General features: G+C 51.9%; 1 protein-coding gene across 1 annotated transcript in view; it reads left to right on the top strand.

The window, feature by feature from the left end:
* LOC118788242 (polyamine-modulated factor 1-binding protein 1) overlaps positions 1-15000 on the top strand; it is a 119258-nt gene that overhangs the window by 90778 nt on the left and 13480 nt on the right. Inside the window, exons 20-29 of the mRNA XM_036544198.1 lie at positions 320-550; positions 908-1138; positions 3362-3484; positions 4845-4971; positions 5560-5717; positions 6313-6559; positions 9609-9798; positions 11503-11656; positions 12006-12173; positions 13836-14003. Of these exons, the coding sequence (XP_036400091.1) occupies positions 320-550; positions 908-1138; positions 3362-3484; positions 4845-4971; positions 5560-5717; positions 6313-6559; positions 9609-9798; positions 11503-11656; positions 12006-12173; positions 13836-14003 (1797 nt within the window). The remainder of the gene's footprint in view (positions 1-319; positions 551-907; positions 1139-3361; positions 3485-4844; positions 4972-5559; positions 5718-6312; positions 6560-9608; positions 9799-11502; positions 11657-12005; positions 12174-13835; positions 14004-15000) is intronic.

Raw genomic sequence — 15000 nt, 5'->3', positions numbered from 1 at the left:
TTCTGTGTACTACATGAGAGACTGTGTATTTGTGTGTATGTGTGTGTGTTCATTCAGGCTAGACTGTGTGGTTTTGCGTGTGCTTGTGTATTACCTCTGAGTATCCGTTTATATGACTCTGTGTGTCAGTCCAAGTGTCTCAGTGCATGGGGCGGCGTGTTTTTATGAGTGGATGTGTTGGTACCAGCCTCTCTCCTGTATGAGAGTGTGTGCATGGATATGCGTGAGCATGTGTGTGTGGATGTAAGTGCGTGTATTTGTAACTGTGTGAGTATACAGTATGTGTGTGGTTAGTACTAGCCTCTCACTGTCTCTGCAGTCTTCTCAGAGACAGACCAAGCTGCTGTCTCAGGAGGTGGAGCTGAGCAGACTCAGGACCGCCCTCCGGGGGGCGGAGTCAGAGGCTGCGGACGCAGAGGCCCGCCTCCAGGCCCTGTCCGGATCCCTGGACGTCTGCAGGCAGAAGTACCAGACCTGCCTGGGCAAGGTGACCGAGCTGGAGAGGACCATGCAGGCCAAGGAGCAGGAGCTGGAGGAGGCGCGGGCACAGGTCAGCCAAACCGCTGTGCCGGCTCGCCTCTGTCTCCTGTGTCAGGGCCTCTGGGGTCTCGCGTGGGCCACCAACCACAGGAAGGAAGGGGTCGAGCTCAGATCCCGTCAGGTTTGGGGAAGGAAAATGTCTGTTGACCTGAATACTGGTCAGTTTTAATGCTCTGGTGACATGATGACAGAACACACATATGAGCTTACATAGGGACTCATCCAGGGCTGCTTAAACAGCTGATGCCTTTACCTGTTTGCACAGTACCTGTATGTGTGATCCGTTTGTGGCTGTGAGCAGCAGTGAGCGTGTGCTTCGCCGGGCCTGACTCCCAGGTGAGCTCTCACAGGTGTGTGTTCCCCGCAGGTGTCGGAGGGTGAGGACCAGGCTCTGCGGCTGCGCGCGGAGGTGGCGGTGTTGCACAGCGACCTGCAGACGCACCGCGCCCAGCTGGAGAGCGGCGACGACGCGCTGAGCGCTCTGAGCCTGCAGCTGCAGGAGCTGCAGAAGGAGCTGCAGGACAGCCGCAGACACGCGCAGGAGTGCGAGCAGGTCATCGGCACCCTGAGGGAGAGCTGCGCAGAGCTGCGCGGACAGGTCAGTACAGCTGCGCAGGCAGGTCTGTCCAACTCCGCGGAGAGGTCTGTCCAACTGCGCAGAGAGGTCTGTCCAACTGCGCAGAGAGGTCTGTCCAACTGCGCAGAGAGGTCTGTCCAACTGCGCGGAGAGGTCAGTACAGCTGCGCAGACAGGTCAGTACAGCTGCCCAGAGAGGTCAGTACAGCTGCCCAGAGAGGTCAGTACAGCTGCCCAGAGAGGTCAGTACAGCTGCGCAGAGAGGTCAGTACAGCTGCGCAGAGAGGTCAGTAAAGCTGCGCAGAGAGGTCAGTACAGCTGCGCAGACAGGTCAGTACAGCTGTGCAGACAGGTCAGTACAGCTGCGCAGAGAGGTCAGTACAGCTGCGCGGAGAGGTCAGTACAGCTGCACGGAGAGGTTTTTCCCAATACTCAGACAGGTCTGTCTCACCGTGCCGAGAGGTCACTCTGTCTGCGCAGACAAGTCATTCTCAATACACAGACAAGTCTATCTGCGCAGACAAGTTATTCTCAATACGCAGACAGGTCTATCTGTGCAGACAAGTTATTCTCAATATGCAGCCAGGTCTGTCTGCGCAGACAGGTCATTCCCAATACACAGAGAGGTCTGTCTCACTGTGAAGACAGGTCGGCCTCATTGAGCAGGCAGGTCAGTCCCACTGCACAGACAGGTTAGTTAAGCTGCGCAGCTTGGCCAGTCCAGCAGTGCATACACAAACAGCCTGCACTCTCCCTCCCCACAGTCCTTCTCTGTGTGCCATCTTAATGGTCAGGCCCCGTCAGGGCCGACTGTGCCGCTGGGCCGGAGTTTCAGTATTTATCACCACCAAGGTCTCATCAGAGCGCTCTGATGTGTTTTAAGAGGTAAAGGAGGGACTGATTGATCAGTTTGTTCGGCAGAATCTCTCAGAGACTCATCTCTCGGTGTGAAACATCATCTCAGCCTCTCTCTACACACTCTCCCAGCCTTCATCTGCTCCCCCAACACGAAGCGCATACGCACACAGGATAGCAAAGCCCCCCCCTCGAGAGCGGGAGAGCAAGGCGCGTCCGCACACGTCCTCCCCACAGCGCGCTCGCCGGGGGCCGGCAGGAGAAACGTTTCAGCGAGTCGGGAGGAACCCGGAGCACCTTGGGGGATGTTTTGCAGAGAGATGGAAGCCGTAAGGCTGGCGGTGGCGTAGAGGCATGGCAGCCTTCTGTTTGTGTGGCCCTGCTCCAGTGGAGCGGGGTAGCCCAACGCCTGAGCCCATCACCACGGCAATCACCACAGCAGAGCCCAGAACCGCCCCGGTCGGGCTGACCCGATCCATCCCCCAGAACAGGCACGGGGATGACCCCCCTGAAGGAATACTGCTAGTGCTAGTGATCACCTTCATCAGAAATAACAGCAATCTCACAGTGAAATGAAAGTGTAAAGTGCCTCTTAGTGCAAGGCAGACAGGCGTAACATAAATGAATGAAACAGGAAATTATTAAAAAGAATTCTGATACTGAAAGCAACGCAAAATAAATAAGTGCATTCATGATTTAGGGTGCCTTCATACGGAATGGAATTCAATATGTAAAACAAATGAAAATGTTTTAATATTCACATTTCAGATTCAAGAAACAAAACGGTGCAGCACCTTTTCAGATCAGATGGCCTTGGGTACCCTTGGCTAATGTGACTGTGTGTGTGTCTGTGTGTGTGTGTGTGTGTGTGTGTGTGTGTGTGTGTGTGTGTGTGTGTGTGTGTGCATGTGTATGTGCGTGTGTGTGTGTGTGTGTGTGTGTGTGCATGTGTATGTGTGTGTGTGTGCGCGTGTGTGTGTGTGTGTTTGCATGTGTATGTGCGTGTGTGTGTGTGTATGTGTGTGCGTGCGTGCGTGCGTGCGTGTGTATGTGCGTGCGTGCGTGTGCGTGTGTGTGCGTGTGTATGTGCGTGCGTGTATGTGCGTGCGTGTGCGTGCGTGCGTGTATGTGCGTGCGTGTATGTGCGTGCGTGTGTGTGTGCGTGCGTGCGTGTATTTGCGTGCGTGCGTGTGTGCGTGCGTGTGTATGTGCGTGTGCGTGTGTGTGTGCGTGTGTATGTGCGTGCGTGTGTGTGTATGTGCGTGCGTGTGTGTGTGCGTGCGTGTGTGTGTGTGTGCGCGTGCGTGTGTGCGCGCGTGTCTGTGTGTGTATGTGCGTGCGTGCGTGTGTGTGTGTGCGTGCGTGTGTGTGTGTGTGTGTGTGTTTCCAGCTGGAGGAGCGGGAGGAGACAGTAGTGAAGATCCAGGCAGATTTCTCAGCCTACAGAGCGACCCACATCCACCCAGACTCGGACTACGACTCACAGCTCTCCCACATACAGGAGCTCCAGCAGGTAGGCCCCTTCCCCCATAGGGCCGAGTCACCTGAGCGCTGGGTGAGGGGATTCACCCGGTCCTGGCAGGGAATGTTCTGCTTTCAGCTGTCTTTGACACACATGCAGTGTTCAGGGTGAGCAGTGGCAGAAGATGTTGCAGCGGTGGTTTGGGAACAGAACCTACAAGGTTGCAGGTTAAAATCCCACATGATGCATTACTGTTGAACCTTTGAGCAAGGCACCTAACCTGATTAAAAAGAGTGATGTGTGTCTGTATAAGGGCATCTGCCAAGCACATATGTAAGAATGGTGTGTGTGTGTGTGTGTGGCTGGGGGTCTTTAGCCTCTCTGCCTGTTTGCCGTATCGCTGAATGTGTGCGCCCGTTTCGCCTTTAATGGAGTGCAGCGGGGCGATCTGTCAGCCGCGTCAGCCAAGGACGAGTGTCAGCTGGAGCGTTGCCGTGGCAGCGTGGACGCGGGGCCGTGATTTAGCGGCGGCGGTCGGCACGGTCGGCCCGCTCAGAGCGGCTCAGATTGATTGCCCGCCACGCTCGCCGACGACACCCGCCATCTTCCCACAACCTTTTAGCGCCGTTTTATAGATGGTTAGAGTACCTCGTTTGGCTATTTATACAACTGTAAGTGGCCATGAAATATAGATTTTTCTTGACGTGTGTCAGGCGTCAGAGCGCGAACCAGCTGCCTTGACACCTCGTTATTTTAATGGTCTGAAATGAGCGTGGCGTGAGGGGGGCTCTCCCGTACTCACTGTGAATTATTTTTCTATTATTGGTGTTAAATATATACACATATATTTCGCTCAAAGCTGTGCGCTGCTCTGGGTGCATTATATCCTCTGAAAGCAGCATGCCTGCCATTGATGGAGGGTGACAGCAGCCCGCCTGACTTTCCCCTCAGCGTCGTATTTCTGTCTGAAGGAAAGACGCCGCGGTGACACGCTACCTGGAGTGTCACTCACACAACCGCATGCACCCGCTCACGCACGCACACACACAGACACACACACACACTCTCACATCACAGACACACACAGACATGCACACATGCACAAAACCTCACCCACTGTGTACAGTTTTTAACCATTTTGTGGATTTAGTCTTTGCAAGAAATGAAAAAATGGAGTAGAGTGGCAGCTGAATGGTTAGGTAGTAGGCAGAGTGTGACTTGTCACAGTAAAGCACTGTTCTCTAGGTGTGCTCCTTATTAAGCCAATGCGTGCTGTTTTGGAAATGCTGTTAGTGATGGGGTAACGGACAAAAACAGCAAACCAGGCTGTCAGTCCATGTAAAAATCTGTGATGCTGGCCTCCTCCCAGCAGGGGGCGCTGTGACAGGCTGTGATGGTTGTGTGTCCCCAGGGGCTGGCCCGTGCTGTGGAGCAGTGCGCTCAGAGCAGCCAGGAGCTGAGCGACTGTCAGAGGGAACATAGGCAGCTCAGGGAGGAGATGTGCCGGCTCTCAGAGCAGAGAAACTGCAGCCAGACAGGTGAGGGAGAGCACCTGGGGTATACCTGTCACTACATAGATCACCAGGGGTATACCCGTCACTACATAGAGCACCAGGGGTATACCCGTCACTACATAGAGCACCAGGGGTATACCCGTCACTACATAGAGCACCAGGGGTATACCTGTGCAGTGTACCTACACATAGTCATTATAGAGAGCACCTGGGGTATACCTGTCTCTCCATAGAGCACCTGGGGTATACCTGTCTCTCCATAGAGCACCTGGGGTATACCTGTCTCTCCATAGAGCACCTGGGGTATACCTGTGCAGTGTACCTGTGCTCCATCATTGCAGAAAGCACCTGGTATTATATGGTGTATAGTCACTACAGAGGGCACTCGGCGGTGCACCTGTACAGTGTACCCGTGTGCAGTGACTCCCCAGAGCGGTACCCTTTCACCATGCTCATCTCTGACTGTGTTTCTTCTGACATGGCTGATGTGATGTGTGTACGTGTCTGTGTGTGTGTGCGTGTGTGTGCGTGTGCGTGTGTGTGTGTGTGCGTGTGTGTGTGTGTGTGTGCGTGTGCGTGTGCGTGCGCGTGCGCGTGTGCGTGCGTGTGCAGAGGTGTTGCGGCTGCAGGAGGAGGTGCGGCAGCTGCAGGGGGAGGTGGTGGCGGAGGTGCAGCGCGGTCAGGCGGAGGTGAGCATGCTGGAGCAGCGAGCAGCTCGGCTGGAGGAGGACCTGCAGTCTGCACTGAGGCAGTGTGCCCAGAAAGAGCAGGTACTGACACACCTCCACACAGTGTTATTATAACCTTACACACCTCCACACATACACACCTCCACACAGCGTGTTATTATAACCTTACACACCTCCACACAGTGTTAGTATAACCTTACACACCTCCACACAGTGTTATTATAACCTTACACACCTCCACACAGTGTTATTATAACCTTACACACCTCCCCACAGTGTTATTATAACCTTACACACCTCCACACATACACACCTCCACACAGTGTTATTATAACCTTACACACCTCCACACATACACACCTCCACACAGTGTTATTATAACCTTACACTCATACCTGCACTCAGTGCTTCAGAAAGCCTTACACTGACCTAATGCTGACTCATTGCTGAGTCATATGGACTGATAAAACATCCTGATAAACAACCGATTTTAAATTGGCTCAGTCCTGTAATTGGGTTTGAATGTGAAAGTGTTGACTGATGTGGACGCTTTTGAAGGCAGCTCTGATTGGCTGGCTGAAGTTGTCAGTAGAGTGCCTCAGAGTGCTGACTGCCGATGACTCTGCTGGTGTCGTCAGGGGAACGGAATGTGGTCGTGACTGTTTGTGTGTCACAGGCTGTGCAGAAGAGGGACTCCCTGCTGCGGAGGTCAGAGGCCGACCTGACGGAGGCCCGCGAGGCGATCCGAGGCAAGGCGGCAGAGGCAGAGAGGCAGGCCACGCTGACCCGGGGGCTGGAGGCCGACGTGCAGAGGCTGAAGAGAGAGAGCCGACAGAGGGAGAAGGATTGCACCGCCCACAGGGCGGAGCTTCTGCAGCTGAGGGAGGAGCTGAAGGAGGCGCACACTCGCTGCAGGGACACAGGTGGGAAACGGTGTGAGACATCAGCTTACACACCTGAGACAGGAGCACAGTGAGACCGTTGTACAATGTCAGCATGCACACCTGAGACAGGAGCACAGGTGAGACTGTGGTACAACGTCAGCTTACACACCTGAGGCAGGAGCACAGTGAGACCGCTGTACAATGTCAGCATGCACACCTGAGGCAGGAGCACAGGTGAGAAACGCTGTGAGACATCAGCTTACACACCTGAGACAGGAGCACAGTGAGACCGCTGTACAATGTCAGCATACACACCTGAGACAGGAGCACAGTGAGACCGCTGTACAATGTCAGCATGCACACCTGAGGCAGGAGCACAGTGAGACCGCTGTACAATGTCAGCATGCACACCTGAGACAGGAGCACAGTGAGACCGCTGTACAATGTCAGCATGCACACCTGAGGCAGGAGCACAGTGAGACCGCTGTACAATGTCAGCATGCACACCTGAGACAGGAGCACAGTGAGACTGTGGTACAGCGTCAGCTTACACACCTGAGGCAGGAGCACAGTGAGACCGCTGTACAATGTCAGCATGCACACCTGAGACAGGAGCACAGTGAGACCACTTACACACCTGAGAGGGGAGTAGATTACACACATGAGACAAGAATACAGGCAGTACAGAGACTCAGTAAAATCTTCCGTAGACTTAGTTTAGACCCCTGGTTAAACACTCATTCAAAGATTCAAAGGACATGACGTTTCATGGGAAATGGCGACTGTGCCTGTATGTAACGCCCTGTTTTGCGACACAATACACCTGTAATTTGATAAAGAATGTGTAGCACATACAGTTTTATGAAATATAATCGCTGGATAAGGGCATCCGATGCGCAAACAGCATAACATAAAGCCGACGAGGGTCAGTGATGACTGCGTGCAGATTGTGGAAGAGGGGGAGTCGGGTTGCTCTACGCTCCAGCGCTGTCCCGGGGAGTTGGTTGTGTCATGTGCCATTGTCTGTTCGGAGATGAGGAAGAGGGAAGGCAATTAAAAGGGGGAGAGCAGCAGGGAGGAGAGGCTGCGCAGCGGTGATGGCAGAGGGGCTGTTTAGCCGGGCTGCCTGAGGGCTGGCTTTAATAAGCTTTGTGAGCTGGTCACCTGTCCACGTGCAGCTCCAGCGAGGCGTCTGCCGTGAAAAGGCTCATCAATTCAGCGCCCCAGGGCCCTGTCACGCCGAGGAGAGGAGAGGCAGGGGCCTGCAACACGCTTTCAGCACGGGCGCGAGGATCAGACGAGGACAACACTCACGTACACACACACACGCATGCGTATACATACGCACCTACGCACACGCATACACATATGCATACACACACGCACCTACACACACGCATACACATATGCATGCACACACACACACGCACACATATACACACACACATACACACCTACACACACGCATACACATATACATTCACACATACACACACACATACACATCTACACACACGCATACATATACATACGCACATACGCACCTACACACACATACACGTATACATACACACATTCACACCTACACACACGCATACACAAATGCAAACACGCACATACGCACCTACGCATACACATATACACACACACACGCACCTACACACACACATACACATATACATACACACACACACACGCACACATATACACACACACGCACCTACACACACGCATACACATATACATATACACACACACATGCACACACACTCACACACACCCACAGACACGCAAACGTACACACATGTGCGTATGCATACACTCTCTCACGCACACACACACACACACGTGCATATGCATACGCGCACACATACACACACAAACACACACACACATTCGCATACACACACAAACACACACGCACATTCGCATGCATACACACACACACACACACACACACACACACACACACGCACATATATGCTCACTCACTCATTCAAATAAGGATCAGCCAAGGACAGGCCAAATCAGCACACCTGCACACACTCACTCACTCACTCACACCCACAGATCAGCCAAGGACAGGCCAGATGAACCGACATACCACAGACTCAATCGATACTAATCTGTATGCGTACACACCACGGACCAGCACAGTAGCAGAGGCATACCGGCTCATCCTTGGAATACACGGTTGCTTCACTTCCGTGTGTGTGTGTGTGTGTGTGTGTGTGTGTGTGTGTGTGTGTGTGTGTGTGTGTGTGTGTGCGCGCGTCTGTGTGAGTGCTGTGCTGTACTCATAGCCAGGGATGGTCTCCAGGCTGCTCCATTCAGCTATTACTGGTGACTAATCTAATCTGGGCTGTGTGCACGGTGTCTGTATAGCACTGTTATAGTCAGGGCAGTCTAAGCTAAAGTCTAAAGCACACTGTGTCTGAGGTACACTGGGATCTGCTTTGAGACAGCTCGGAGCTCTGGCAGAAGCCACACTGCACACTTACCTCCCCACACTGGTGGTCTGCTGGTTGCAAGCTTCACTTAAGGATGTAAGACAGGAGCAAGGCTTTGAGTTCACCTTAGCGCAGCATTTCCCATTTATAGTGAGCATCACTCCGTCAAGCTTTCTCTCAAAGGATTCCAGGGAAGGTTTTCCATGAATTATTAACTCTGTGTGAATAAATACTCTACTGTGAATGTAAAGTGTACCAGTTTCTACCTGTGTCCACTCGTTTTGTTGACAGAACTTAGCCTGAGAAAACTTCTGCCATCCACCTCGTTAATTCCTTTTCAGTCTTTTCATTTGGTGATCAATTTTTAATTATTTAAGTCATCGCAACAATCGCTTTTGGGTGATGTTTCCCTTTCTCAACCCTCTTAAGGTTTTAATAACTTCAGTCAAATCCCCTAAGCCTTCTTTTTTTGTTAGACTGTTTGTTAGCCTGTTGTCATCTGTTAAAACCTGGTCCTAGTCTTGTTGCTCAACTCTGTGCTTGATTATTGAAGTCAAGGACTCGCTCCATTGGCATTGTCAGCGGTGGAATGATGTCATTGGCCGTGTGTGTGTGCGTGTGTGTCTCTCCCCCCCCAGCTCAGGAGCTGGCTCGGCAGGAGGAGAAGGTGGTGCTGGTGGAGGGGGGGCAGCTGCGGGCGCAGGAGCAGCTGGGGGAGAGGGTGGCGGAGGTGGTGCGGGCGGAGAAGGCCCAGAGGAAGCTGCAGGCGGAGCTGCGCAGACTGAAGGAGCAGCTGGACAGCGCGGAGCACGAGATCCAGGGCTACAGGTACAGTGTGTGAGCGCAGCAGAGAACTGGGACCGGTCAGTGTGGGTGCAGTTTTCCAGCAAATATCCTCGTTAGTGTGACAGACCCAAGAGATGCTGTGGGTGCTGTTTTTATGTCATCTTATTTGTAGCAGTAAAAACAAAATGGCTGTCGTGGTACTTTTTTTATGAATAAATGTTTATAAATAATATATAAATGGTAGCAGGGGTACTTATTTTAGTTGGCACATGCAGGGCAAAATACAGTGAAATACATTTATATAAACTGCATTTAATTGAATGGCATTCCAGCCAACACTGGATAATAATTTGGTCTGATGTATTCTGTATGTGCTGGTGTTTATGTGGCCTTATTATATGCACCTTTATGTGTATATAATATTATATGCACGCTCATAAAACTCTGGATAAGAGTTTGCTCAGTGACTGAATGTGAATGCAAATACGAACTTCTGTCTTTAACAAGTGAGGCAGTGCATGCATACCCTAGTGAGCGCACAACAGAGCATACAGATTGCAAAGTGGGGCACGTCTGTTCTGAATCTCTCTGAAGTGCAGGTCTAAGTTTCTCCCTGACGTTGCCCAAACTTTTACCACATTCCTGTTTTTTGGCAGCTTAGCTGTCCTGTGGGGCGAGGCCTCAGCTTTATGTGGCCGTGGTCTGGGTGTAAGGAGGAGAGGACAGGAGAGTGTCCCTGCAGCACACCGGCGTTGCGTTTCTTCATTCCACCAGCGGCGTTAGCCCGCTGACCCCAGCACAGCGCGTCGCTCTCTCCCGAGCGCCAAGGCCGTGACGCGGCACGCCGGATCGTTCTGGGGTCGAGACCTCTCGTGAAAATGAGACGTTTTAAATGGCCAGGAGGGGGGAGAAGGATCCAGCCCCACGCCAGACGTCTCTCTCACTCCGTGAGCCGGCCCGCGAGCCCTGCGCACACCCGGCACCTGCCAATACGCATTAGGGACGCTTTGGTAATTAAGTGACGGTCTGAGGAGTAAACTGGGCGTGTGTGGGCCGCGGAGCGGGACAGAGGTCCCGGCAGCCCGGCAGATAGGGGATTCTAATTGCCGGAGATATTGATTGGTTTGGCACGGAGGTGCGAGGGGATGTGATTTTGCAAGCCATCGATTAGCTGTTACCGCGGCGGGCCTGTCGATGGAGAGGGAAGCTGCGAAGGCCCTGGGCTTCCCCATCCCCCCACCGGTGCTCAGAAAGCACCGCTCTTTCTCTCTGTCCATCTCTCTCTCTCTCTCTCTGTCCGTCTCTCTCTCTCTCTCTCTCTGTCTCTCTCTCCCTGTCTTTCTCTGTCCGTCTCTCTCTCTCTCTCTCTGTCCGTCTTTCTCTCTCTCTCTGTCTCTCTCTCCCTGTCTTTCTCTGTCCGTCTCTCTCCCTCTCTCTCTCTCTCTCTGTCTTTCTCTCTGTCTCTCTCTCTCTCTCTCTCTCTCTCACTCTCTCTCTCTCACTCTCCTCCAGCCTCTTCAGCTGTTCACAGACAGCCTCTTGTTCCTGTTTTAGCTCAGAGGGTTCCCGTTTCTTTTACCCTTGGTGTGATGCCACTGGTATCATACACCGTAGGGCGCTGTGCACCTGTTGCACACGGCTTTCGTGGAACGCACCCGGTTCTCAGTCACGATTCCCCAGGGTGTCGTTACGGAACCCAGAGTCCCGGGAGCGTGACGAACCTGTCGCGCTTTGCCGTCTCCGCAGGGGCCTGGTGGAGAGACTGAAAGGGGAGGCCAGTGAGAGCCGGAAGGCCCAGCTCAGCGCCCAGCAGGACAGCGACAGACACCAGCAGGGGGCGCTGCAGCTGCAGGAAGAGCTGGCCAGCTGCAGGCAGATGGTCAAAACTCTGCAACAGCAGGTAGGAAAGTCCGAGCTGCGTCACAGACTGCTAATGTCTGAGCGCTGCTAACACCATGAATCCACACAATCCAGCCCCTCATTCTGTGAAACTCAAACAGCTCTGCGGTGATTTTAATTAAAAATCGGGACTGAAGCCATTCAATGTTTCTTCAGAGGCCTCCCGTCTAGTGAGCTCATTTTTTTTTTTTTGGCTTTTGTTGGCTTGTTGCTGTTGCAGAGGAACCTCATGGGAAAGTGTCAGCATGAGTCATGCCTGGCGTAATGATAGCTTTAGGAGTCGGCGGACGTGTGCCGTTGGATTGATGGAAACATTGCAGTAACGTTCCCTGACGCTGTGCTTGTGGCAGCTGCAGGAGCAGGTGGAGGCGGGGCAGGCGCTGCGGGGGGAGGTGCTACAGGAGCAGCGCCGGGCGCAGGAGCTGCAGAGCCGGGCGCAGAGCGGCAGGGAGAGGGAGGCCAGCCTGGAGACCGAGAGCGAGGAGCTGAGGAGCAGGCTGACCGCAGCGAGCAACCTGGTCAGCACACATACAGGAACATACACACACTTACAATAACACACACATATACACACACTTACAATAACACACACACACACACACTTATACACACACACACACACACATACAGGAACATACACACACTTACAATAACACACACATATATACACACTTACAATAACACACACACACAAACACTTATACACACACACACACACACACACACACACATACAGGAACATACACACACTTACAATAACACACACATATATACACACTTACAATAACACACACATATACACTCACTTACAATAACACACACACACAAACACTTATACACACACACACACACACACATACAGGAACATACACACACTTACAATAACACACACATATATACACACTTACAATAACACACACATATACACACACTTACAATAACACACACACACAAACACTTATACACACACACACACACACGCACAGGGATATATATACACACTTACACATGCATATACACGCACTTACGCACACTTACACACGTACACACAGACAGTCAGGCATATACAGGAACATAGACATACACATACACAGAGGAACACACATGCACGCACACAGGAGTACATTCACATACACACACGCATGAACAAATGCATGGTGTGCAGACTTTAACATACAAACACACACACGCACACACACATGCGCGCGCGCACACACACACACACACGCACACACACATGCGCACACACACACACACATGCGCGCACACACACACACACACACACACGCACACACACATGCGCACACACACACACACACGCGCACACACACACACACACACACACACACAGGAATCAGCTCCCACTCAGAGAGCCCATCTCCATCCATCCTTCCTCCCTGCTGTCCTCTGCCGCATTCATCTAATAGCAATTATGTGTGTGTCAGAGGTCTGGGCGAGCTGTTATTAATAGAGGCAGCAGTGAATGCCCACACACCACAGATACAGATGTCAGCGGGCAGTGTCTGGGGAGGGAGGGCAGACAGGCAGCCCTGCAGGACGTCCCTGTCTCCCGCCGAGAGGAGAGAGGCGTCTTTATCAGCGGCTCTCTGAAGCCTGGCCCCTCCACAGCCCCACAATCCTCCTCTGCTGGAAGCACTGCTCAGACGCTGAATTTTGGTTACATTTCGGTCAGAATTATTTGAGCTTCAGATTCCGAAGTAATTATTATTTTTTTTAACCCCAAAGGAAGTGCCTAAGTTAAATGTTTGTTTGTGTGTCGAGTTGAAGTCTCTACAAATTGTGCGGGGGGGGGGGGATTTAAGCATATTTACCTTCCAAAGAGAGGACCGCCAGGGGCACCTCAGTCCTCCAGCTCCTGAGCTGTGAGGAAATTAATTCCGAACACATTTATATCTCCGAAAAGTTTAATAAATCTGATCAAAAAAGTTTCCCAGTCAATTACGGTGTGAAATTAATCTCTTTAATCCCATCCTAATATCTGCCATGCATATAATGTTCATTACACATCTGTCTGCCCATCTGCCTTAATCCGCCCATGGCGTGCGGAGATCTCTCTGCGTTTAGTTTAGACCCCCCCCCCCCCCCCCCCCCCCACCTTAGTTGAACAGGAGAGCCCCCCCTTCACCATGTGTTTGAGTGACAGCTGTCCGTCTCCCCAGGTGCGGGAGCAGGAGAAGCAGTTGTGCAGCCTTCAGGAGCGTGTCTCCGAGCTCCACAGCGCCACCCTCAGGCTGCAGGGGGAACAGGCCGCCTGCCAGGCCCAGCTGCAGCAGTGCAGGAAGGAGCTGGAGGCCAGCGAGAACCACCGCCAACGACGCGGCCAGGAGGTCAGAGGTCACCCCCGTCAGCACCAGCCAATCACACGGCACCACAGGGTCAAAGGTCACAGTGTGGGTTAGAGCTGGTGTGGATCTACCTGGCCAGCTAACTGAGGCACATAAAATTGGTCACCATGGAGTAGCACCATTCTGGGACCTTCTATAGGATTAAACAGACTTTCTTAGTAACAATGCTACATGTTGGTGTTTTTACTAATAAAGATTGTTTCATCCTACAAACTAACATCAAATGCTGAGCTACAGTTCAGCACACTGAACATTTTTCTGCTGTGCTGACATGGAGGCATCCTACTGTTTCCAGAATTCTTCATAAAACTATGAACAGTAATCTTTCTGTAGTGTGGAGCTGATACGAAGGTTTTATCAGGGGAACAATTACTAGTTTCAAGAACTACAGCGTGTGATCAAAGGTCAGTTAGTGAGATCTGCCTCAGTCTTCTCTCTGAGAATTGGGATCTTCCTATTTTTACTTCCCTGAGCTGTTCCCATTTTAAAGCTTGGCTTTGTGTGTGTGTGTGTGTGTGTGTGTGTGTGTGTGTGTGTGTGTGTGTGTGTGAGTGAGTGAGAGTGATGTATGGTTTTGTGTGTGCATGGTTGCATGGTTGTGTGTGTGTGTGTCTATGTGTGTGTGAGTAAGTGTATGATTGTGTGTGTGTGTGTGTGTTCATGTGAACCACACTATCCCCACCCCCTAACACCTGCTACTTTTTGCATTTGATGCTAATTTTATGTGTAGTATTGTGGTGTATTATAATTTTGTGTTCTAGGGACTGTTGTATTGTAGTGTACTTGGATTTTATCAGAATGCACAGGTTAACTTGTGGTAGGGCTTGAATGGTGTTGCTCACACTCACTGGTCTGGGAGTGATGTTAGTCTAGTCTGATACCATTGCTCATTTAAATTGAATGGATACACTTATATTCTATTAGTTGCTCTGGATAAGAGTGTCTGAATGCATGTAATGTAATGTAATGTAATGTAATG

This window comes from Megalops cyprinoides, chromosome 13 (assembly GCF_013368585.1).
Source record: "Megalops cyprinoides isolate fMegCyp1 chromosome 13, fMegCyp1.pri, whole genome shotgun sequence".
Lineage (NCBI taxonomy): Eukaryota > Metazoa > Chordata > Actinopteri > Elopiformes > Megalopidae > Megalops > Megalops cyprinoides.
The sequence above is the reverse complement of the archived record's forward strand: the minus strand, read 5'-3'. Positions and strand labels throughout refer to the sequence as shown.